We start from the raw sequence: 27,444 nt of genomic DNA, 5'->3' as shown, positions 1-27,444 counted from the left end.
CTTGTAATTACCTTTGGTTCAGATTAACCCAACAAGTGTTCATTTGGTCAGTGGTTTCCTTCACCCTCCTTGTGTCATCATCACGATACTCTCGAAGAAGTTTATTAGAAAGATCGTTGAATGCAGCTACTGTGATGTCACCTCTATGCAAATCCTGTACTAACAGCTAAAAAGTAATTCCATAATTAGACAGAGTAAAATAAAAATCAGACTTTTTCGTATTATGAATTTTATTATACTATAAACCCCTCCTTTTTGGTTTTGATTTTTGCAGGGGGGTTGTTTTGTTTTTAACATGTGCATATTTTTCATCTAGAAGAAAAATCTTAAAAAGAAAATCTACAGATATTACGTGTCCTGATAATGAACCAATCAAAATACTAACAGGTGAGGAAAAACTATATTCGCTAGAACCACTAAAGGCTAGAAAAGTCCTCTTCTGTGTTCTACTGGCAAGAGAAGTAAAAACACTTCTATATTTTTAGTAGCATGAACAAGTTTAAATTATGATAATAGCGATATAAACAGCAGGTAAAAGTGGCACAAATTAAGCGTGCAGCACAAGAATTTTATTTCATTGTTTTGTGGGGGTTTTTTTGTTTAAGTGAAGAAAATACATTCGATACATTTGCTTATTGTGACAGGATATTTATAAGGTGCCTTGACTTTACACAATCCTGAACTCAGATTATTTCTAAACAAAAAAAAGTATTTGTGTATATATATACACATATATATACATATATATCTATATGCCCAGTTGTGTCTTACAACCTCTGTACTATATGTTTGGACACAGGCCTACTTTCACTTAAGAAAACAAAGCAGACCTAATAGTCCATTTCCAAGCCCCTGGTCCCACAGAGAAAGATGATGAAAAGCACACAATTTTTACTGTTCACTGAAATAGCTATGGGTCAGTGAGGAACTCTGACAACCATACTCTCTGCTTCTTTCCATACCCAGCTGCACCCCTACATTGTTTCTTTATGAATACATATGTATATACACACACGCTTTTTTGAACTCTATTATAGCCCTGTTCTAAATACCGCACTGATAAGAGCCCCTCCTCAACGATGTCTTTAGTTCTCATCCTGTGCTACCTACAGCCTGCCCTTTTTCTGACAGCCACCAGGACAAAGGACATCAGACTTATTGATTTATCACAGCAGGTTTCCTGTGATATGAAAAGCAGTGAAGATTGCACGGGACTGGGGAAAAAAAAAAGTGCTGCATACACCTGGCACCCAACAGAAGCGAAATTCAGGAACATTTTAAATAGCTTTGTCCATTCCTGGATTCACTAAACTACTGTTAATAGGTTTCTATGAAGTAATACATGCTACATACATAGTTTCGTTGGTCTGAGGTTCAAGCTTTTTGCATACTATTTATTTGATGCTACACTATACTCATTTCAACTACACTCACAAAAAGACACAAATGCACACATACCACCTGTCTCCCTCCCTCCCTCCCAGAAAGCAATTCTCAGTAAGTCAGATACATAAAAAAGAAAATAGTCAACTTAGAATATATCATGCCCAAAAAGAGACAGAATTGCCAAATCAGCCCTACAACTCAATTGTATATTTGCACATCAATTGAATCCAGCAGCATTACATAGACTGAGGAATCTGGTAGGGGTGGGAAAAAAAGCGTAGATGGTCTTACTTTGTTGTCTGAAATCTGCTTGACAAGCGTCTCTTTTGGGGCCTGCAGGAACATACGCAGACGGATCTCACACTGCTCCATGAGGTGCGCCATTTCTTGCCTCTGCTCATCCCACTGCACGCTGTCTGTCAGCATGTACTTCAGCTGCTGCTGCCGCACCTCCACGCCATGCTGGGTGTTGTCCCACTGGTTCTTCACCTTCTCCACTGTGGAGGACAAGACAGAATATGAAAAACACAAGGAAAACAAACAAGTAGCCACAACTATCACTTAATTCTCAGGAGAAGAGGCAATAACATAATTCATTCTCAAAAACAGTAGTTTCCATATTCAGTATTTTAGTTCCCATGTAGTTTACACATTGACACAAAGGAAAAACTCAGGTGTTTGGCTACCTCATTTAAGTAGGTTAACAGAGAGGTAGCAACTATTATTTCTGGAATATTTCAAAGGCAGAGATATGCCAGCAGCAGGGCTCCAAGCAGCACAATTTTAGGGTGATGGCCATACCAGGAAGTCATTTTTGTCCATCTGCAACTTAAACAAGTACAAATAAACAAATAATTAAATACTGTTTAGATGTGGGTAGCTTATACTAAGTGAACTAAGCTTTCCACACCACGATGTATTGAAGGCAGTTTAGTGGCACCTGTACTATCATTTTGGCCAAGGTAGGAGCACTCCAGTAACAACCTAATTTGGCACTTTCATTCCACCACAGGTTTCTACAGGCCTATGTAGGTTACACAGCAGAACAGAGAAGTTATTGATCACACCCCGTTTCCTTCAAGTATCCCATTCCTCTCTCAATTAACCATCGATAAACAGGCTTTAACCTTTAATAAACAAAGGGTGGAAAGGACATGACAAGAGCCTAGGCAAGAAACAGTGTAGTAACTCTGCCTTCAGAGAGAAATGAATAGCATCATACATTAAAAAAGTGTATTACTTGAAAGTCTACAGAGGTGGAAACAGGTTTCCCTATTACCTGTCATGACAGTTATTAGAAACACATTATAGCACTAGAACTAAAGACTAAAAGAACAAATGTAAAAAAGCACGTAGGCAGTATGTAACACATTTATCTTGTCAGTAAGTATGTAATTTTATTAGAAAACTAACAGACTTGATACTCAGGTCACTTCAATCTTCCATGAAGTAAAAATACCAAAGGTTGTACTTAACTAAACCCACTTAAGTTAACTTTTTACCCTTTGCATTTTTATTTTTTTAAAAAAACCCTTTTACAATTATGCAAGGGCATTATGCTTGATCTGCTTGGGAAGACCTCTTAATGCATTAAACAATACTCTGTTTAGTTTCATGAAGTTCTCAGACTGGCAGCAAAGCCCACTTGTCACAATAACTGTATCACTGATTACAAACCAAATAACCTCTGCAATATAGATCCCTCAACGTCAACCCACAGGAAACTTTTGGATCAATTTTGAGGCATGATGTATGTCATGCTGAATGAGAAATTAGAAGTAAACTTCAGTAACCCAACAGCAAATAATATGGTTTTTTATTAAAGAGTTATTACATTGGATAAAAAGTAAGTTCAAAGGAAATCAGCAGCTGCTGGTTTCACCAAAACAGCAAAAGCAAAACCAGCAGAAATGAATAAAGGCTATAACCCTGTGTGCTGGCTAATGAACTGCAGAGAAAAACAAGAGAGTGTCTAGGCTTTCCTCACAAAGGAAACAAGGAACAAATATCCCTAAGAAACAGCTGTCTACAATAGCAACTTGGTTAAAATGCATAGATGTTTGATGTTTACATACTATTATTACAGAAAGAATATTTTGTGACATATTTTTCCCCTGTTAATGGCCAAGTTAACCTTACTCTCTGCACTGTTGGTATTTGCCCTCTCTTCAGTCTCCACTAAAACAGGACAGAAAAATAGTGAAATTCTTGGTAGCCTCAGCATTCAGGGAGTTCAACAGGTAGGATCCTAGAAAAAGTTGTCAGGGGCACCACTCTGGTATCAAAGGCAGTAAGATTGGAAAGAATTCCTGACGAGACTGTGTTTTTAATTCCCAATGTCCATGCAGTAATTGAGAAGGAAGCTTTTCTCTGTTTCTGTGCTTCTAGCTATTTGAGTCATTAGGCTTCATCTAACAACATACAGGAGGCTCACAGGAGTTTGTAGGGCACTGGTATATTCCCCTCGGTGTTTAAACAATAAGGTGCATAAAGCAGTCCTGAGCTTCACTCTTCTTCAAAGAGCAAATTTTTCTTTACAAATGTCAGTAGCAACAAAACCTTGAGTTTTTTCATGTTTCAGGAGAGGTAGCAAAAACCTTCACATACATCTAGGGTATCTGCTGGAAGCTTTATCCACAGCAGCATACACAGCTTCTCTGTTCCCACCTTGGGTGGGCACAACTATAGGGGAACTCAACTTTTCAACATACAGTTCCTTTATTCCTTGTTCACCTTTTCTGAAGAATCAAGAATGTTTTGTGACTGACCGGATGTCCCCTTGTTGACTGACTCCCATGGACTACATTATTACTATCCTCCCCTGAGGTTCCACCCGATCCCTAGTTTTGAGTGGTTGAAAAACAGGGCCTACAAGTTGCTTTAGCTTCTTTGGTTCTTACTCCCCTACCAATCCATAGCTCCTGTGAATCTTAGGCAGCAGATGTCAGCTCATGAGACCCTTTAACGTTATCAGTGGGCTTCCTATATGACCCCATTGTCATCTCCAGCAAGTCCTACGGACACCAAAGAAACTCATGTAGTTGTAGTGAAGGAAAACTACATTCCAAAGGAGAACACAAGGAAATATTTATTTCCATTTTTACTTCTGTGATATTTCCTGCTGCAGGAATTTTCTAATCTTAGGAACCAGCAAAGCTTAAGAGTTCAAAGAATACATTTTCCCAGAGTTTCTAATTGTGTCAGTTGTATGTTTTCCTTCCTTAAGAACCAGTAAAAGGAATTTTCAAAGGGGGTGGGGACCTTTAAACTGGAAACTCAATTTTCAAGTACCTATCAGTGACGTAAAGGCTCTACTAACTCTCAGTCAACAATTTCAAAAGTACATACACAAAGTTATTGTCCTAAGACAATACATTCATGCTTTTCACTAACTGCCCAGCACATCGTAGCTCAACAAGAATAAAGATGCAAGATTAATTCCTTTTATCAATAAATAAAAAATCCTCATCCCTCGGTCTGTGGCTGACAAGTAACTCAAATTCTTCTTAAGATATTTTGAAATCCCAGCAAAAATATTTACCTTTGTACTTGAGGTGAAGTAAACAAGTGGCAATTCTTGTTCCAGAAATTAGACTGTTAGAATGGAAACCATTTAACTGCTACGTTTTCACTTTGTTCAAGGAAGGCAACTTCAGCTAGGCTCAAAATCAGGATTTTAAGGAAGAGAAATGAAGATTTTTTTTTTTACTGCCATGGAAACATTGTATTTGTAAACACAGAATGGAGAAACTTACATTTTTCTGTGATCACTGTCCTAATGTCTGAACTGGAAGTTTTATTTTTCAAATTCTGAGCCAATGTAAAAACAGAATCAAGCTGAGGGTGTCGCTGGTCCAAATCTGCCTTTGTTATCTGTTGAGAATTAGGACATGATTTTTAAGTCCAAAAAGCAGAATTTAGTTAACCATCTGTATTATTTGTAAATAAAACAAAACATCTATGTGTTGCCACAAGTAGATGGCAGTTCCCATCATTACTGTAACCCTTCAATTGTCATAGTATTATAGCACTGCTTTAAAGAGTCAAAATATTTTGAATTAGTCATTTAAATTTCAGAGGTGAATGGTAACCTGTACAAACCACACAGTCACCACAGTCATTGCACAATATTTTCCACTATCTATTTTTCATTCTCCCATAATCTATTTTCCTCTTACTAAGCTCTGATCAATTTTATATTGGGGGGTGGGGTGGCAGGGAGAAGAGATGGAAAAGGAAAAGAACAGGGAGGAACAATCAGACTATTGTATAAAAACCAGTTATTTCACTATGATAATGTACCAGAAGCCCATACACAAGTATTATACAGTTTTAAAAAGTGTTTCCAAAGTTACTGTACATCACATTATTCTTTCAAATTCCAGATTATGTCAACACCCACCGAAACAGATTAGGGACTTGTTTAGCCTGCAGCTTTTACTCCACAGTTACTCACGTCAATTGCTATCAACTCAAATAAAATGAACCTTAATGATAGCACACATCTCACAAATACTGCCCTTAGTCATGGCTCAGCATAGCACGAGCTATCAACAGAAACAAACATTTACATCATAAGCATTTATGTTACAACTTTTAATCATTTTACCATGTCTCTGGAATTTATTTTAACTACAACACAACAAAACTCATCAGAAATCACTAAAAAGTAGATCATAAAGGTCACCCTCCAAGCAAATATGAAGCTGCTTCAAAGTCTTAAGCTATCTACACATACCCAAAAAGACATCATTTTCAGGAGGTATTCCCTAAATGCTTTGTTTAAAACAAAAAAAACAGTAGTGCCTAGCTCACATAGGGACACAGGAATTAAAAGGAAATAGTAGAAGGGAGAGGAGTGCAGTAACAGCAGCATTTAAAGTGTAATTTTCAAGTTATGCATTTACTGTGGTCAGTTGTGTTGGTTTTTAACACATGTAATTTCGTTACTGAATGTAGAAGCTATTCAAGTGTGAGCCAATTTTCCAATCCACTAGCTTTCACAAAAACACATACTTTCATTCGTGCAATAGTCCGATTGATCTCTTCAGTATTTCCCACGGTGACTATGTTTGACTTGAGCATCTGGTCAATCAATACCAACCAGTCAGCCAGCTCAGTTGTAGTTTTATCCAGATCAGCAGGTGCAGAAAGTTCCAAAGCCTGCTGAGTCTGAACAGGAATTTCCAGTGAAGAAGATACTAGCACCACCTTTTGGGCATCTGAAACAGAGTTTGGGGTTTTTGTTAAAGAAAAGTCATGGCCAAATGTGCAATTGTGAGAATTACAGGGGTTTTCTTGGTAATTCCTATAAATATGCAACAGTATCTACAGAGGAAAGACAGCAAAATTTGTATTTGAGGCATTTTAACCACTAGGAATTAATTTATCAGAAATTCCTTTTGGTTTGGGTTTGTGGTGGGTTTTGTTTTGTTTTTTAAAGACTATTAGTTATTTCATTGCCTGCCAGAGAATCACCCAAATGATTCAGCCTAAATACAGAACAAGAAAAAAACATGCAAAGGCAAAATGACATTAAATCTAATGGAGTGAAGCCAAATACTCTGACACGAAAGGGAATTGATTCTTGTTAAGCATAAACCACAATCCTTGCACTTAAGATAAATGTCTGAAATTGTCTTCCTCACTTCTGTATTATGTTGCAGAAGGGCTTTCCCCAGTCTTGGCTTAGAACTGACTTAAGCACAAGAAAGTCAAGCTACTGAAATAGATGCTTCATGAACTTGGCAATACACAACTGTCCTAAAAAGGGACAGATGCCTGATAGTTCAGCCCCATCCTTTCTATTCTTTTAACCCAACACTGCAAAGAAATGAGGAATGAGCTGAACAGTAAGATTTGCTCCAGAAGCTGTGTTTGGTTGCATTCTAGTTCCAAGAAAACACTAAGTTAAATCAAGCCGGAGCATGAATATTACACGCTTGCCTCAAGCAATGAAATACAGGAGCTTTACATAACAAACACCCTGTATGAAAGGAAAACAAGCTGAATCAAGGTTTTGAAAGGCTTAAACAAAAAGTTGGTTTTCCTCCTTTAAATTTTGTTTACTGCTGATGAGTTGAAAAAAAACCCCAGCAGTTAATTTACTGAAGTTCAAGCTGCAAATTCTTTCAGGCAAGGGCTGTCTTTTTTTACCTAGTTTTCTAAAAAGGAGACCCGGGCATCTTGTTTACGCTCTGTATCTGCTGATCTGCCTCCAACAACTTGAAAAGACAGACAGTGTCAGTGTCTGATACAAGAACATGTCATATTTAGACAGCTTCCCCTATAAGATTCAGGAAGATATGTATCTAGCAGATGAGAAAGACCTAGCTGTTTCCCTACTGAGCTGAAAGATGCAGAATGGCCTTTATTTATGCAGAGAATCTGCATACAGGAAATACTTTATAAATAATTAGCTGTAGGGAAGGCTTCTAGTGGATCTTAATTACCAAAAGGCATGACTACAAGGCACAAAACCACAAGAAACCAGGCTGTCACAAACATAGCTATTTCAGTTTTTATTTTGTACCTCGTATACTGGCTCCTGATGAGGAGCCCTAAGCTTTACGAAAACATTCCTCCATTTCAAAACTCTTAGGGGAATCCCAAAGGGCTCCTCCAATCCTGAACCGCAGAGTGAGTTTTTTCCTAACCAAATGTCCCTGCTCTCTCCTATAGTAACACAAAGGTAGCCCCAAGGACAGCAATGGACAACATTTCTTATTTCCACTTGTCTAAATTCACAGGGAAGGTTTTCCTTTTTGGATTATTTTTGACTGCAAAACAGGATTAAACTCAATACAATTAAGCACAACAGAAGGAGTGATCACTCACCAGAAGACTTTGTCTGTGTAACAAGACGAGACTGCCGAACAAATGCCTCCAATTCTCTCACTCTTTCAGGCACTTCCCTGAACACCTACAGCCCAGCAGAGAGGAATAAAAACAGTAAGAAAACCTATATTAACAGCAAAAAAAGTAATCACTTGTTAGAAGACAAAATATCCTACACCATGCCTGCTACAATAGCATGCCTCAGATATATTTCAATGAATTTTTCAAGGTATAATTTAAGAACAACAAAGAACAACAAAAACCCCAAGAGGTACTTGGAGTGTCATTTCAATACATATCAGTGTCTTTCTTAAATCTTGGAGAGAGATAAATGGACTACTGTAGACAGGTTGTTTACATGTTTTTTACTGCCTAAGCATCAAAGCTATGACTCATTATTTGAGTACACTTTGAAAGAAAGACGACGCAAAGCATGATTTGTGGTCATCGGTGATAGGAAAGAAAGAGAAATATGGAATTAATTTAAAAAGAAAAAATGTTACCACTAAGCTCTGTTGTAGTGAAGACAAATTTGCCTACTTTGCTTTTTAAAATTTTTTAAGAGGCAGTGATGGAAATGTAGCCTACAAACGGATGGGGGAGGGAATCTTCATTTCATAACTGAGTAGGTAAAAAACAGATCTTTTTTCTTTCCCTGAACTATCAAAAGCCCCCTTCCCCAATAGATTCTTACCCCCTTGATCCATAATATAATCCCAAATAATTCTATTCCTTTTTCACTTGGCTCTCCAAGCTCTGCTTGAAAAAAAACCCTGGTTTTACTCTCACCATCAAGTTCTCTTCACATATACTTGCCAATGATATTGAACACTAGGAGTTTTTTTACAGCAGTTATACTCAAGAAGAATCCCAGACACTTGATAAGATTTTCTCACTGAGCTTTACCACAGCTTCATTTGTTTTCCTCTCAACTGCTGCAAAAAAATCAACTTTCCCATACAGCAAAGACTTATTGTGACTATCAATTTCAAAATAATACATTAATGTTTGCCTCAAATGAAGTATTTTTGATCCAGCCGTTTAAAAGAAAGCAAATACAAAAATAAAATTAAAAAATCCACGCTAAGCTAACTAAAGTAAGTCATTCCGATGGAAAAATGTCCACTAGCGTTTTCACGTAGACATGGATTGGGGCACATTTCCTTAACATGCCTGCACGGCTTCCAAGACATTTTATGTACATGCCACAGATACACGGAAAGGAAAGCAACCATTCCAAGTACACCACAATATTCTCAACTTCAGGTACCCAATGCTGAAAAAACACACACCTTATTCCACCTCACATTGAGGGACTGCAGGCAATCGGAAAGTTTGTCCTTTTCCTGAAGATCAACATTTTTATCCAAAAGCACATCAGGTTCAGCTCTGTTCAGCCATTCCAGTTTGTCTCCCTGTACTTCCATCTCTTCACTTAAGACCTAAAAGAGACAAAAGAGTTTTAGACTGAAGCAAAATGAATATATGCTTGGAGGGGGTTCTTTAACTCCAATATTTAGAAATTTCCCTGGAAATATGTAACTGAAAAGCTTCTATTTTGGTTTCTATGCTCTATCCAGAAATTATTAAGACATATATTTAAATATCAACATTTATTGGTAACTGAAAGAAAAAAAACCCACAAAACTGCAAATAGCCAAGGTACCTACACAGCTTCACATCACACACATTGATTCTCAACTCGCAAGACACTTCTGTGTGAGCAGCTCTGCATGTACCACGTGTATCCAAAAGGCAACATGTTGACCATCAAAATTACTGTCTGCATTCATTTTTTTTTAAATTTTAAAACCTAAGGGCTCACTCCTGACTTACATTATACAAGTGCATAGTAGATCACTGCAAGGTACTTGACTGTTAAGGTAATGTACTCTGAAGACATTTAAAAACTAAATATAACCTTACAACTGCATTTTGATCAACCTCCCACAGCCTTTCTCTTTAAACATGAAAGAGCAGGTCAGATCCCACAAAAGAAAAAGCTTATGCTTGGATTCCCACTAACTTTACATCAACTGTGCTATCATTTCCCCATAGATCACAAGTGCGGTGGAGTAGGAATCACTAATTTTGTCTTTAAAGCACTAGAATAAAAAAAAAATTACAATAGCAAGTACACATCATATTTATCCACCCCAATATTTATACTAATCTGTTATACAAGTATTATGGAGGTGTGCATAGTAAAGTGACAGGAACACAGGCCTGGAAGGAAGATCACTGAACAGAATACCCTGCTACAATAAGCACGATACCAAATAGTGCCTTTCCTAAATTTTATAGGGTCTACCTTAAAAGAAATATTTTAAACACATAATACCCTTTTTAATTTGAGGCTGCTCTGGAAGCTGTATTTTAAAATCTCCTTCTCATTCCCAGATTGTATTTATTCCTGACTGATAAAATGACATCTCTTATTTCCACTTCCCTAATACTAGCCTTTAACAATAGCGCAACTTCCCTATGCTTTCTTATTCTCATCATATCCCTTCTCATTGTTCTCAGAGTAGACAAAACAAGGCAAGGTCCCAGTTTATCTGCAGATGACTAGTTCTTCGCCCTCTTGAATGACCAAGCAATCCTACTCAGTACCTGTTCTGTTGCAAACTCGCCTTTCCTTAATAGACATAACCAAAACTGCACACAGGTTCTTGCTTTCACAGGGTGAAATAGGTACTTAACTACCTACCAGTTTTTCTCTAGCAAATTCTGCTCTTTCCCTCCTTACTCCAGTTCTACCTTTCACTTCAGGCATCTGTACTAACGTAGATGACAAGAAAGACTAAACTTTCAGCACAGACAGCAAATGCTCAACTGACATGAGTCAATTTGTTCAGGCAAACACAACTGCAACAACTCCACATCGTTTATACATATTTCTTGGAAGTTCAAGCCTTTCCATTTGATTTGGTTTAACAGAAGTTGGTGGTGTTTGTGGGTTTAAATTACTTGTTCTTAAAAAAAATGAGCAAGCAGGTTTGTTAGATTGACTACTCCTTCCATTCTTTTAGGATTCCAGAAACATTCTCTTTCACACATCCTATAAACCAAAAATACTTTGTTGTCAAAGCCAGACACAAAATAAACAGGAAACACACACACATATATGCACCCAACTTACCCGAAACAAACCCTACAGTTTAAAAAGCACGTTAAAGAAAATCTTACACACGTAACAAAGTATTAAAGCTAACCAGTAAATAGGACAACAGTGCTTACTTACCATTTTAAGCTTAGCGGCTTTCTGCTAAAGTTTGGACAATTATAAAGTTGACTTGGAGACAATCTTCAGTGAAATTCCATTTACTAAATTTTATTAGAACATATATTTCTCACTTTCTGATACATAGCCATCATCATCTGGCTAGATAACATTTATCAACTCAACTTCATTACAAGACGCATCTTGCCTGTAAGCAATCTCACAGATCTGTCTTACACAGCCACAATATTTCTTTGGCTATTTACAGTGTGAAAATTCCCCTCATCAAAAGCCATGTCCTGATGCTTTGCCGAAAGACATACATGTGCATACACGCTAATCAATCTTACCTGTAATTCTTGCAAGTTTTCTTCATGGTCAAATGTAAATCTTGTGTCCAGAGCATTTTCTACATTTTCTAACCAGCAACGCAGCTCATCGAGCTTCTTCCTGTACTCTATCAGCAGCTGATTCTCTCCTTTTAGCCTTAAAAAAGGAAAATAAAAACCCCACATGCATTTCTGCAGTGAATACAGCACATCAGTCCTACATTACTTCTGATGCAATGTAGTCACATGTTTTCCAGTGGTTGGAGCATGTTGAAGGATTCATTTTGGTATTCAAAGGATTCTACCCTTATCATCAAAATGCAAGATACTTGCAAATTCACACTACCACCTTAAAAACAGATAAAATTCACTTCCAAAGTCACAAAATAGACTTTTAAAAGTCTGCATAAAACATTAAACTTAAGTGACAGTAATGACAACACCTTCAGGCCTAATCATTGTAAGCCATTGTTACAAGGCCATTGTTAGTGCAAGTGTTAGAAATGTCCCTAAACCCTCCAAAGGAAAAAAGTCCTAAATCACACAAAGCTTTAATGGAACTTCTAAAACCAAATAATTAAGAAAAAAAAATTATTACATTTCTAAATGTACCAGGAGATGTTAAAACATTTATTTACATAAATAGCCTCCAAAAATAGCTGTTCGTTCCAGGGATTTATCCTTATACATTTTTTTAGCAGTAAGAACTGAGGAGGGATGACAACCACATACGTTGAAAATTGGTATACTCATCTCAGACAACCTTGCTTTTTGATCTTTCAAAGTAAATTTAAGGCTACTTCAAAATGGATTTTCATTTTATTTCAGAAAATACTTAGTCAGATAGATTAAATAATTGCGAACACAGACCTAACGATCTTATTTTATAGTATTGTGGAAATTCAAGAACAATGCAAGTGTTTCAATTAGTGTATCTCTGACAATACAAAAATAGAAAATCAAGGTAATGTACTTACAGTTCAGCTTCAGCCAGAGAAAGTATTCCTTCCTAAAAAAGTCTGGCTTAGCAATGAGATCATTTTAAAAACAAAGGAAAATTGTAAGAAAAGAAGTTTTGTGGTTGTCATTTGGTGGTTTGTATTAAACAACAGACTCACTAAGCAGTCAATTGCAGGTGCATTTATGAGAAATTGGTTCTAGAAGACAGTTCAAAACACAGAGGTCTGAATGTCAGGAAAATTCAGATTAATGATAGCAGGCAACAGTATGCACTATCTCTCCCAGAGTTTTCTAAATGAGATTCTCCTCATTGGATCTGGTCAGTCATACAAATTTCTGATTAACTCATTACCTCTGTTGTCTATCCATGACCTCTGTGGTGATTGCTTTCCAGCGTCTATTCAATCCTGCCAGCTTCTCCTGTAGGAAGCTCCCATCTGTAGCAGACAGTTTCTGTATGATCCCTTCTCCAGTTCTGTTCAATGCTGAAACACTGGTCTGATGGCTGCTGACTCCTTCTTCAAGCTCCTGTCAGAAACAAAAGCCACATAGAAATTTATTACTGACCTAAAGTGACTTTGATCTGTGGCTCATAATATGCAGGATGAATCCTGGTTCCATATTATTTTACTAAAACAGGCACTTAAAGCCATCTTACTTAAAATTGGATGCTGTTGATTTAAGTTATTAAGAGTCCATTGTTTAATCTAGTTCAATTTTCTAATGAGCATCATAAAAAGACAACAACACAGACTAGACTGCCGAATACTACTTAGGATCACAAGAATTCATGTAAATCATCAGTGCTAGAATCCACTCACGTTTGATCCCTTTCCTCTTAATGTACAGCACTTTCTAGTAGTGCTAACAGATGGTATGACTTTTTTTTTTAACCAGTTCTTTTCATAACCTATACCTCTGACTATTTCTGTAACTTAACAGTATTTTAGCTAGAATAATTATGGCTGTGCTGCCATGGTCCCCAGACACCACAGAAAATCCATGAAACTAAAGGAAGCCAAAAAGGTGTCATAATCAAACCTTCAAATATCCCTAACCACTACAAAAACCTTACATTGTTAGTAAAAAATTTCTTTGCAACTAGATCAGGAATAAGAGGAGTCAAGGAAGAGAAGGGTAGCGCCCTAGAAGAAAACTCCAAGTAGCAAGAAGAATAAAATACAAAACGTATGTCAGGTAGAACATACGTTTCTTTCACCACACATACCTAACTCTTGGATAACCATTATTTCCACAAGAAAAAAAAAATTCTCATCCTTATTTAAAGGAAGTAAAGCAGTTTAGCTATGCCCAGAAGTCTGCTCTTCCATAATGAGGCAGAAAGACATCAGGAATTAAATTCCAGAACTGGTCTGAAACAATCCAACTCAAGACATCTGTAATTAGAATATTCCCTTTTTTCTAGACTGCTTATACAAGGCAGGATTTTGCAAAGTCATTAGTTTAAAAAAATTAATTTCCTAAGTTACAATTGACCACTGTTGGGGTCCATTTTTTTTAATTATGACTAGAAAGTCAAATGGATTTCTTAACTGATTAACATATTTTTAAAGCTGTAACAAAAAGTTATAAACCAACAGAAATTATGCCAACATTTGAATTATCATATTATCTCAAACCCATCATAAAACCCCATACTATAAGCGGCAGTTGAGCTGTTCCCCAAGAATCATTTTAAACTGCAACTGAAAAAGAAACTTTAAGAGCTAACCCTTTTTGAAGTGTAATTGCACAGCCTCATTTCAAGTCTATACATCTACAGAGAAAAGTAGAATTTTAGACAAAAATCTAGACTTTTTCCAGCTTGCTTGTTCTCTGCACAAATCATACGTACCTGCTGATGCAGCCCAGCTGTCTGCAGCTCCAGGCTGCCATCTGGACCACGGGCATCAGCTAGTAACACTTCAGCTTCCGTTATCCAGTGGGAGAGGTCATTGAGATCACAGTGGAACTGCCTCCACACCTCAATCGCTCTATCAAAGCAACTGTTTGAAAACAAAGCACTGAAAAAATTATCCAAGCCATGTTGGTGAGAAGGCTACAATTCCTACTCCAGCGAGTAGAAAATTGCCTTGTGAAACAGAAAGGCTAGCATACAGCCTGGTTAACCACGTCCCAGTACTGAAGGCTTCCTGACATAGTAGCAGCTGGTAAAAGCCAACAGCACAGATTGTCATTAACTTCCATTTGAAGGAAAAAAGGGCAGTCCTAAGCAAACTTTTGTTTCCACCACTTAAAAAGTAAAGATTGATTAGCTGCATCAAATCAGTCTGCAGAAACGTTTTTTTCTTTATTATGAAACAGTTCAGATATCAGACAGTGTGGAATGTGAAATATGATTAATTGCTCAGATATTTGTTATTATTTTATTAATAAACCATGGGGTGCTGATGCCTGGAATTTAATAAGTGAAGGTGATTTTGATTATACAGAACTGACTGTATTACCAGTGGGCCCGCATAAGTAGGTCTTATACAATTTAATCACGCAATAATTTACCAGGCATTTCATTATCATTACGATCTTTGCAGCCTCAAATTAATGTGCAGCTGAACTTGAAGGTCAACATTTTCTAGCATTAAACAGGCTGAATTATCACTGTCAGCAGGTTGTTTTTAACTAAAATGAGAGTTCTACTATGTTAACAAACTAACAAAACCAGCCTATGAACGTTAAACATGAAAACCACGTCAGAAAGGCATGGAGAGAGTGGCTTGCCGTCTATTTGTTGATAAATCTATATTAGCATTATAAAGCAAGTAGGACAGATGTCTTAAAGGACACTGGACTCGAGACAAACAACATGAAATCTAAGTCAATGCAAATAGACTGCATAGTATCCCATTCCAAACTAATAAAAATAGTCATCTTTAATAACATAGGAGGCCAAGTCTCCTACTAATCAGAGGACCCTCTAATGTGACAGGGGAAAGATCTCATCTACAGCCTATTATTTTTATCTTAAACAATTCCAACACAAAGACTCCAGGGTTACTGCATATATACAGATGCAATCTGAAATTAGCAGCATAACATCAAAGATATCAAAACCAAAGTTTAAAGAGCTGCCATTGCATCTATTTTCTTCAGTAATTAAACTCAACAATCCCAGAGTTCCTAGTGAGATTATTTTAATCAAAATTATCTCTCATTTTTAAAGATATCCCTATTTCTTGGCACATACAGGGCTGCTTTGTTATTGTTATTATTCATGTGTGTCAATTCCAATAAAAAAGAAAGCTTTAAAAATCTCTACTTAAAATTTTTCTGACCTTACGCCTTAGTTCTACTGTTTCAGTTTCCTGCACACATCTCAGTTCAATACACTAGACCAACTTCTAGAATGACTCCAAATCTCAATCTCCTTTTATTTCTCAGGTACATTCTAGTCTAACTGAACATATTATCTCACAATAGTATCTCATTCCACATTTAATGAGAAGAAATAGTCTAAGCACTTAAAATAGTTTAAAAGAGTATTTTATCGGCTTCCTTCAAAATGAATGTTTTTCGGGGAGTTTCGAACGCATGACGTTTCCAGAATCCAGAACTGTGAAATTTTAGAGGAGAACACTTCAAGACACAAAGCTTTAACTCCTGCCTACAGTTCCATCAGTATTTTGAGCAACAAAATGAAGTTTCACTCTGGTTTTGAGCCAGACACACATGGTGCTGATTTATTACAGACTGCCTCAGCTGTAAGATGAAAGTACCAAAGCCCTGTCACTACAGCACTGAGACTTGGCCACTCCTTGCCTCCTCTGCAGAAATCCACTTGCTTCCAAACCAGAGCTCATTCCCAAGTCATCAACACTTTGCACTGGGGGAAAGTCCACATCAGGAGCAGAACTAACAAACCAGCACTGTTACAAACAGCTCAAAGCATTAAGCTCACACCCCCCACACAAAACACACACACATTTTACTTTACACACGTGTTCAAGTCAAACCGAAGTCAACTAAAACCATCTGACCACTAAGAAGCTTTGCTAAGTACAGTTTAATTCAAAATTCAACTTGCTTGTGCTTGGCTACACCAGAGCTTTCATCAAAGTTTTAACTACTTAGCTGGCACTCAATCACAAAATCATTACTACCTCTGAAAACTAAATCAATCTTTTGTCACAGACTTCAGATACTGTTCCTCCTAATTCTGTCAAAATCTTAGGGCAACACTAGGACAAGCAAGAATAAACTTGGTTAAAAATTCCTCTTAGTAACAGGAAGGGCATAGAAATACTAATGCCAAAATACAGCATTTTAATATTGATACTAATATTGTCTTCATTGATCAAAGGATATCCTTCTATTAAAATTGCAGCACTTAATATATTCAGGAAGCTACTTACCATTTAGCTTAAATTGATAGTACCATGGTCCCTTCTGTATGAAAATTGCACCCAATATTACTTCCATTAAGATGCAGAGCTTTACAAACTTTATGAAGTTCAAGATTAATTTGTATTCAGTGAACAAACTGAGGAGGTAATCTGTTCCATTTTGTGAGCTAATAGTAAACATTGAACTTAATTTTGATATACTTATCTTTTTCAGCGGGACAACTAGGTTTCTGGTAATCCCAGCTATTTAATGGAATCAAATTTAAAGTAGTAAATAAAATTGTACTCATACTTACAAAACGATAATATTAGTTAAAGCTTTTCAGTTAAGTTACAGGGGAGAAAAGGCATAACTGACACTTAGTGCACATCATACCTATGAAGACAGCAGAACAGCTGCATGCATATAAATACAGACAAGGCACAAGATTCCGGAGCAATTGTCTAGAAATATAGCAGATGACCACGGGCAGCCAGCAAGAGCACAGAAAGTGGTACTTAGCTGGCACCACTATTTTCAAACTAAAAATCTGTAAAACAACAGCGCCCGGGGAGTTATTATATTGATGCTTCACTGACCCAGTAGGCCAGAATTTCTGGAAGTCTCTGCTTAGACAATACCACCAATCCTTTTTTATATTCCTACGCATACACTGGTGACCTGAGAAAGCGCCGAAAACTAATGTAGTACACACTCTTCCCAAAAACAACTCCTCAAAATACACTACCAAATGTGTTTGTTATCACATTTCTGGTGCTACAAAACAAGTGAACATGGCTAGACATTACTTTAGAGAACTTCTGCATTAACCATTACCTTACACCACCATTAAAAAAAACAAATAATGTAAAAGCAAATTAACTACCGTATCAGCCTTTGCATTTAATTTTAAGTTTCATAAAATCATTTTCAATCATTCAGGTTTTTCTGCATAGCAGCAGTCTGAGTGTCTACTGTTTGCAGTGCACGTACCTTCAGCTTGGGGGTAACCTCCTGAACACGTACTTTCATACCGTCATCAATTCCAATTTAAAATGCCTTTCTGACACACTTTTCCAAGTTTGACTAAGTGGTATTGTTTTTAAACATTTAAATTTGATTTGCATAATAGTGCATTTTCAGTTTACAGTGTCTTCTGCAAGGGGTGGGGAGAAATCAAAGCTTAATTTAGCTTCCCCTCTCCCCCCACACACACTTTTTTGACATAAGTGAAATGACAGTTATTTGATATTTGTGGAAAGGAACTAGGAAATACATTTTTCTTAAGCGCTGATTTCAATATTCCCTTGTTCTCTCAACCACAAAGTTTTCAAATATGATAATCTCTCATCTTCACAACAAAGATTATTAGCAACTATCATACATGCTGTATTTTAAAGACCTCATCCTTTCATACTCCTTTCCTCCTTCAAAAGCAGCCTTGAATTCTTTGTTAAAAGATGTCCTACTCAACATTTTTCTTTTAGAACTTTGGTCTGCAATACCTTCACAAAACAAAAATTTTATGTTTCATAAACAAAAGAATCTATTTTATAAAGTAGAAACAATCAGCTTCATAAAAGCACCCAGACTATAATTTGCATGTTAACTGTTTTCAACATTCAATAATTCTGGCAATTATTGTGTAATACTAACATATTAAAGCTGGTTACTACCAAATTCTATCTTCATCATTAGGGTACATTTGTAAAATGCTTATATTCAAGTACATAAGGATGTTACTATGTGTTAAATAGTTTGACTTACCACTTACGATCATTGTACATTCTATTAATTCTGTCCCATTCCGCGTTCAACTGAGTTAGTGCATCTCCTATTTGTATTGCCTCAGGTCCAGATGCTTCTAATATGACATCAGGCTGCTTCTCATGTATGACAGCAATTTGATCCCCAAGTTTATCCAAAATATCTTTTATGTTCTGCAAGCACAGTAATGACACAAACCATTAGTAAAGTCAACACCAGCAGGGAATAAAAAAAAATAAAATTAAAAAGACCAAAAAGTAATCTCTTCAAAACACCCTTCCAAAAATCAGTATTCCAAAATAAGACCATAACCATCAGCAGTTTACAGATTAAATCAGCTGTAGCAACTAAGCTGATCAGTCCATCACACCTTTTTACCCAGGTCCTTCTCAGGTTTCTTTTTATGAAGAGGACGAAATATTTTACATATCCGTTCTGTTCCTGAGGTAAATGGGGACACCATACTTCCCAAAACAGCAGTATCTTCATTTCATTATTAAACAAATCTGCCCCTGTGGATGAAGACACTGTACATATTCCTTCCTCATGTTAAAAATGAGCCACAAAACAGGACTTCATTATGCTTCGTGTAACCTCCCATATACACAGAACTGCAAAAACGTAACCAACATAAAAGTCTTAGATTTCAATGCAAAGTTAAAGCAAATGTGATTGAACTATGATGTGAAAATACCTTTAAACCAGATGCTGTTGTAAGACTGCCTTGTTATTCAGAGGACGGACAGTCCATGCAAACAGCGGAATTTACTTATCTTTTTGGATTTAAAACAGTAACACTGTAAAAAAGAATTTTTAGTTCTATGCTCTGCTCTTTGTTTCTTCTGTAAACATCCTTAGCCTATATCAAAATATCAAAATCAGATGAAAGACCTGCACCAAAACAAAGTATTTAAAACCCATCTTAACATAAACACTCCTAATTGTACTGAAGGGAGCACCAAAGCAGAGTAAACACAGACACAAGAATCTCATCAACAAAATACAAGTGTCATCCACTTTGTCAAAGGTTGGCATCATGCCTATTTGCTTTTGAATACTATGCCATAAAAACAAATACAAAAAATGAAAGCATGTACACACAGCACAAACAAAAGTAGGTTGGAAAAGTGGGAGTGAAATTCTGAAAAGCTTTTAAGGGAACTGTACAACAGCTGATCTACCTCTTGCTGAGAGACAAAGCCTGACTACCTCAAATATAAGGACACACGGACCCCACTATGCTTCCCAGCCCACAGAGGTACATCTACACTGTACCACACCATGTGCAATTTCCAACTCCAACGGATGTTTTCTGTGGGAATCTCTGCATCATACTCCTTTGCATGCTCAAAATTAACCAGGACTCAGACTTCTACATACTTAACTCTCATTCGACAGCAGGATTCAATATTTTCAAACACACTTTCTTCATTGCCTTTTGAAGGAGGACAAATCCTTAACTACTTCCTCATCATTAATCACACAGGTAAATCCACTGGCTGACAATGAGAAGAACTGGGAGCTTAAAACCGAGCACATATTGATGTTTTGCTAATCAAAACAGGTACCCTTGTCTTGTGGCCTCATATATAGCTTCATATAAAAGTCAAGAATCTCCCTTTCTCCCTCTTCCCATGTGAACAATTGTTTTCACATGACAGAACAGCAGCTGTATTAAGCAGACCAAGCAGGAATGTAAGGAGACTGACGTTAGCATTTCTCTATATATTACGTAGACTATGTGATGAAAAACACAACAGTTTCTCCAACAAAAGAAGTTAAACCCTTCCCCGCCAACCTCCCGCCCAGCTTCCACACTGCTCCACCTTGTATCAATTCTGCATAGAAAGAAAAATTAGCTGTCGCATCTAATTTTCAGTGCATATTGAACCAGTATACACCGAGCAAAAATACAAATACAGCTATACAGTCACTAAGGTGTGATTCTGTGGTCTTTTTTACTTCTGCTATTCCCTTCTCTTCTTCCCTCTGAATATAATGCTTAGACATGCAGTACCTTCAGTGCATCTTCCTGAGTTGAAAAATCCTCATAGATGCCAGTATTTAGCTCTGGTGCATTCAGCAGCAGTTCAACATCAGCCATGGCCAGCAAGACTTTATTGATTTCAACCAAGTATTCCGCTGAAAAAGGCAAGGTCCTAGCCCCTGCGACAAAGTGGCCTTTTAACCTCTGCTGGACAGGGATTGCCTAAAAACATGAAGGTTCATTTTGTATTTCAAAGAACAAGCAATTTTATGAAAAAAATTCCTAAATCAGTAGACTATATTTAGAATAAGTACTTTTCTACATTAAAAGACAAAACAAAGGCTTTCCAGCAAAGTTATATAAATTCAGAAAGCTACAAGTCCTGCAGAGAACCGTTTCTATGTTTATTAAAAAAAGAGTTAGAAAACAGTAGATATCGCGCCTCACAATGACCCTGCATTATCCTTTATTAAAACTGTGGGGAGCGGGAAGGGCACCGCTGTTTCTCTCACCTTGATCCTTACCGTTTCCAGAAATTACACTTCTTGATCAAGCCTGTATCTAGCTCCGATTACAACTCACTGTCTGCTTCCTTTATCATCAAGGACTCCCAGAAGTTACCAGTTTACTGAAGCAGACCTTTTTTCCTCTCCACATGTTTTTCAATAAGCATCTCCCCCCACATTTCCCAACCACTTTTTAAATAAATTAGCACTCTACCAGTACCACAATATGCTTTTTGCAGCAATAAGAGACACTAACTCCTCAAGAGCATGGCGATTGTTATCTGCTCTGGCTGTAAGACCAGGCACAAGAAAGCAAGAAAACTAATTTAATGCAGCTTTTTGTTGGATCATAAATGATGGCCTGGATATGAAGCATTAGGAAGCTAGCTGCAAGAAGCTATACTCTGCCATGCCTGGCAAAGGTAGCAGAGGTAGGTGAAGCAGATACTGTGAAGACTCAAAGCAGTTTTTTGCTGACAAGATTTCTTGTCCAACAGGATTCTGTTGCCATCTCTGAAAACAGCCCAGTTGTTTAAAACCATCAATGAAAAAGTAAACTCACCTCTAAATACTGAAGAATTCAAGGGACTTCTAAGCCACCATCCTGTACTCAGTGCATTCGAGTCAAGCAAGACGGAGACAGAGGCACTAGACTGTATGATTTACTAACAGCTGAGAATACACTTAAGAGCATGAAGAACAAATGTATGTTCACAGCTATTTCAGCCAGTGACTTTTACTTTGCAATTAGTCTGGGCTGGTTGCATACATGCAAATCACTAGCACAGCTGACAAGCAGTAAAACATTAAGCCCTGCTAACAAAGTCATTTGCAGACGTCTGTCTGTATCTTCCTCCTCCACATGTTTCTGAGCATTTCAAATATGTCACTCAAATTAACTAGAGTCTAACATATGCAGCATGTGTAGTGAAAAAGAAAAAAAGGACTGCAGCAGAAAAGGTATGTTCACAGAGTCACCATTCAGGATTTCTTCTCATGCACTGAACGGTCCCAAGGAGTTTGTTTGTTTTGTATTGGTTTGGGGTTTTTTTTGTTTTGTGTTGGTTTGCGTTTGTTTTGTTTTTTAAAGTAGACAGTCATCCCTGTATTGAAACCTGGGACATAGTTGCACTTCCACAAGACCTCTACCACCAAACATGGGTATGCTCTCAGTCAATTCACTGCACACCAAATAAATAGGATATACAGGCACATAAGAATAAGTTGAGTCTAGTGAAAAAAACTACTACAGACAAGCATCACAAAATACTCACAGCATTGCTTTTGATTCAATAACAGTACAGCAAGCAAGCACCACAGTAAAAATCATGAACTACTCCATATGCTTTACCCACAGATCCAGCATCTTGGTCCCTGATGCTCCCCAAACACATTTTCCTGAGGCACTGAATATATTTTTTCAGCTTCCATCACCAAAATTTGGAGCAAAAGCCCATGGCTTAGACAGTTGTACTATTTCCTGTAGAAGGGGAGGCATCAGCTCCAAAGAAATCAGGCAAAGTGTGTGCAACTCAGTATCTTTTCCCCAGCAATGTGGAATAAGCCTGGGTTTGAACAAACACCGGGATGCGTAGCCACCTGCAACATCTTCACAAGGTATTTTCTCTAACTCTCTATCATCCCACAGCTCCCATTCTCACACAGGCAACAATCCAGAATCTAGACCTCACCCAAATTAATAGGTCACTGGACTTTATTATCTTTCAACTTCACACATACTGCTTTATCTCTCATTAGAAAATAACCTGAGCAAGATTTAAAACAGCATCCGTTGGCAGGCATGCAGCAAACTTGTTCTCCACTTGTTGCCAACACTGACATATACCAAAACTCCATGCTTCCCCAGTAGCACCATCCTGGGCCAGGTCACAGCTTCTCTGCAAAGCAGTAAATTCCTCCTGGTGCTGTTCCTGCAGAGCACACCTCACTGCTAATCTCCTCCAGCTGCCTCCCATCACTGAGATGATGTTTCCTCCTTTCACAACCCTCCTTCTTGAAGGTGAACATATGTAAGTGTTATGAACACATTAGTGCTTTACTACAGCCAAGTTCTAATTGTTCAGCTGTTCTCTACCTTGCATTGCAGACTGGCAGCTTCTAAAATGCACCATAATGTACTAAAAAAATGGACAAGCAGAAGGTTGACGTAACTGTCTCATACAAATCAAATGCCTATAAATGTCACAGAAGCTAGGTTTTAGGCACTGGTTTGTGGGGTTTTTTTTTAAATTAAAGTAAAACCAGGCAAGCTGTTTTCTTAAGCACCCACAAATAAAAGGTTAATCAAAGGTTCTTTAGGAGGAAATCTGACTGGATGACTCAATAGCCCTTTTCTACTTTAATTTGAGTGGTGACAGAGTATGTTTATTAAGTTTGATCTCTCTTTAAATACTAGGAAAAGTGTAGGATTGGAGGGAAAATGGGAATATTCAGTTACTAGTGTACATTCTCTAAATAAGGCCTTCCAATGAGAGCTGCTAGAAATAATTTTAATTCGGCGGTCAAATCAAAATTTGTTTCCTCCTATACAGAGCATCTAGAGTTTGACCTGCAATTCAGAATTCGGTTTCAGATTTTCTTCCCCCTTCTCCTCTTACACTTAAATATATTTTGAAATAAAATCTAACAAAGATTCAACTCAATAAGATATTCTGGCATGCTTCCAAGTGGACTTTGAGAAGTATTGCACAATAAATTTACATAAAATTAAATAATCTACCTTGCATGTTTAAATACATAAACATTTTAACCTAAAGTGTTACCCAGTCTAATCTCATATCACCACACATTACTCACCTTCGCAAATAAATACCCTTTTGATTAGAAATGCTCATTTTTTAACCATTCCTTACTCCATCTCTCTCACACTCAAAATACTCCATAGCCAGTTTTCTAGGAAAAGGCTTTCAAAAGCTAAAATCTCATGTCCATTCTATCTGTTTTTCTGGGCTACTTAATGCCATCAGTAAGCAGCATATTTTGGGCAATGTAGCTAATGGTTTGTATTTAAGTATCCCGGAACCTTCCCTATAAAAAGCACAATAGGCATACAAAATGTTTTCTCTATTACAGGAATACTACCTTCAAGAGCCTTCAAGATGGTGTCTGTTTTTCAGTTTATAGGAAAAACTGCACTGTGCCTGCAACAGCAAATTCACTTACCATCTGCAAAATCATCATTTTCACTTCAAAACAGTTTTCTAAAACCTGGAAAAATCTCTCAAGAACTTTAGACAACTAATTACCTCTGCAATTTAAGGTTTAATTTTTCTTTTCCCTGCATTCTGAGCCAAGTCAGAATAGAGCCATTCAAATAATTGCTAAAGCAAGGTTAGAAAAGAAGGAATTCAAGGAGATAGAAATTTCCGATGCAGGGTTTTATAGGCAACAAATTTGTGGCAAACCAAGGGTTACTCAGAAGTACCTGCTATGCAGCAGGGTTACCAATATTTTAGAGAGACTTAACTCCATAATCCCTAGAAGCATACATGATGAGGAATATTTTGATTCAGCTGCTTCCAGCAAATCAATATATAGATATATATGACCTTCAAGCACCATAAATAAGTCCTCTCCTCCACACTAATTTACAAAAACATAAATAATGTATTACATAAAACCTTAATTGGAGTCTACTCCCCAACTCAACGGCCAAAAAAAAAAAATCTTTCTTCCCCCCCTGTTTGTTCATTGCAAACACTCGTTTCTTTTCCTCTGCTCCCTGCAACTTCCTTACATCAAGATGAGGGGTTGAGCCAGCTGTGCACCAGTGGGTTAAAAATTCATTTAGCACTTCTCAGTCCTGAGCTGAGCTAAGTAAATAGCACTGCAATTTGCTATTTGGTAGTCTAGCAGCCCTGTGGATATATCTAGGGTTTCCCTTTCACCACCTTCACCAGATATCCCTATTGACTGAAGGGGGAGGGAGGGTGTTCAAGCACAAAATAGATGGCAAAAGTTGGGGAGGGGCAGTTTCTGCTGCAGAATTTTAACATCAGGGTCCCTCCTGCTGCTGGGGGTAAATCAAGTCTGGTGGCTCCAAGAAAATTCTGGAGCAACTGTGTTCACCTAAAATGATGGTGATATTTGGGAACATTATTTCTCAAGATCAATTAGTAAAGCAGGTGAAAGAACAAGCCATAAAACTAAAATAGGGTCTCTTGAGACAGGCTGGCTTACTACTCAAATATCAGAGAGTTAGAGGCACAGGCACATGAAGCAAAAGCAGCATTTTCCAAGTTTCACAGCAGTAATGAAAACTGCTGTAGACCCTTTTCTGAAAGCCTAGCTGACTCAGCCAGGCTAGAAACTACATCTGGAAGGATATTTTTACACAACTTAATTCTGACCAAAGATAATGTTTCTCCATCAATAGTCTATTGTAATTGCTATGGTAATCCATATTTACATCATATTCTGCGTTCACCATCCAGATACCAAGATGCCGTAATTGATCCAGCAGTACCAGGGATTAGCTGCAGCATATCCTAAAAGAAAAGGGCTTTATAGGAGGCAAAGGATCTTCCTTAGAGAAGATCAACCTGCAGCACGACCAACAGTGACAAGGAAGACCAATCTGTAGCACAACTGGACTGCTCCCATGGGCAAAGAACCATCCAGGTGCACCTTTTTCCCTTTTCAACCCAGCAACTGATTCATTCAACACAGCTGATGGTCAAACAGAAGAACTGAACCATGTTGTTTTACTTTAGATGTGTATGGATCCTCATTTCCTTCAAACAAATTCCCTGGCATGAGTCAGGTCCCAAGGAGCACACGCCCAAGTACCACAAGACACCAGAAGTGACCACTGGGGACTCAGACCAGTCAGATGTTAGACAGTTAAACAGACACTGGGGCCATCTTTGCTGCCCTGCTCTGCATGGGAGGCTTGTAATTTGAAAAAGTCTTTAGAAAGTGAAGCAGATTTAAAAGGTTTACTTTCATAAGCTAATACCGAATAGCCTGTGTGCCAAAGGAGAGAAGACCATCTGCTGTAGGTCTACAGCTATCGTAGGCAGCTGAAGCCACGTAGCACTACAGCTGTGAATGAAGAGCACCACAATATGATTTTTGTGGTGAGTCTCACAGGGAACCAGAGCATTTTATCACTGCCTCCTAGTTAATTGATGCTGGGTTAAAAAGTTACCAAGCAGTCAAAAAGAGATTGATTGGTTTTAATTATGAAGCTTCATACACAGAAACTGCATAGTACTTGACAGATTGTCTAGCCCCCAAGCTTGTCCAACAAATTACTGCTTCACAAAGTTCCTCACTGTTATTGCCTAAAATATTAATGTACCATGCGGCCAAGGTATTTTGAGATGAAAAGGAGAAATAAAATAGAAAAAAGCCCCACAACAAAAACACCCCCACAAAGCCACCAAACCACAACAAAACAAAACAGAAAAAACCCCACTGAAAGTATCTGTACCCTCAACAATTAAGACACACAGCTTTCTGGGCAGTAAATTTTATCAAACCCTGACAGCCTATTAAATCAGTTGTGAAATAGTTTGTCAAGACCTACACATGCACATTACCACACATAACTCTTCTCATCGGAAATACTTCAACCTTTGGCATTTTTATCAATCTTCATTGTGTAGAGTATGTATCAATCACATGAGGGTAGTTATCACTCCCCAAGCACTTAAGGCAGCTCAAGGCAGCATCAGAGTAGTTACAATATCCCCACCACAGGATGCAGAGGCACTGAGTTTAAGCCTCAAACGAAGCTTTTATCATACCTGCACCAACCAGACAGTTTGAGCCAGGGTATCAGAAAGAGCTAAGCATAATCCCCATGAGCAAAACTGGCAAGAGAAGCTAACCTGATTCAACCATACAGTGCAGATCACGCTCTAAGACTTGGGCCTGATGGCTGGGATATTTTGGACCTATGATGACTACACAGAAATCCCAAGCTAGTATATGCAGATAATTTCCTAATGAAAAGTGAATGCTGTCATTTTGAAAACACTTCCTTCCAAGAAGGTGCCAAAAGAACAGCCATAAAACCCTAATATATGAATCTCTAAAGCTCATACATAGTCTTCACTCTAACTGCTCTAAGAAAAAAAAAAA

General features: G+C 37.6%; 1 protein-coding gene across 1 annotated transcript in view; it reads right to left on the bottom strand.

Annotated features, from left to right (window-relative positions):
- UTRN (utrophin) overlaps window positions 1-27,444 on the bottom strand; it is a 397,724-nt gene that overhangs the window by 223,482 nt on the left and 146,798 nt on the right. Inside the window, exons 40-50 of the mRNA XM_086461077.1 lie at window positions 20,861-21,052; window positions 18,844-19,016; window positions 14,591-14,741; window positions 13,088-13,263; window positions 11,797-11,932; window positions 9,516-9,665; window positions 8,224-8,308; window positions 6,403-6,608; window positions 5,142-5,259; window positions 1,678-1,883; window positions 12-166 (exon numbers count right to left, since the gene is read on the bottom strand). Of these exons, the coding sequence (XP_086317203.1) occupies window positions 12-166; window positions 1,678-1,883; window positions 5,142-5,259; window positions 6,403-6,608; window positions 8,224-8,308; window positions 9,516-9,665; window positions 11,797-11,932; window positions 13,088-13,263; window positions 14,591-14,741; window positions 18,844-19,016; window positions 20,861-21,052 (1,748 nt within the window). The remainder of the gene's footprint in view (window positions 1-11; window positions 167-1,677; window positions 1,884-5,141; window positions 5,260-6,402; window positions 6,609-8,223; window positions 8,309-9,515; window positions 9,666-11,796; window positions 11,933-13,087; window positions 13,264-14,590; window positions 14,742-18,843; window positions 19,017-20,860; window positions 21,053-27,444) is intronic.

Source organism: Leptosomus discolor, chromosome 2 (assembly GCF_034619465.1).
Source record: "Leptosomus discolor isolate bLepDis1 chromosome 2, bLepDis1.hap2, whole genome shotgun sequence".
Classification (NCBI taxonomy): Eukaryota; Metazoa; Chordata; class Aves; order Leptosomiformes; family Leptosomidae; genus Leptosomus; species Leptosomus discolor.
This window is presented reverse-complemented; position numbering and strand designations above follow the sequence as displayed.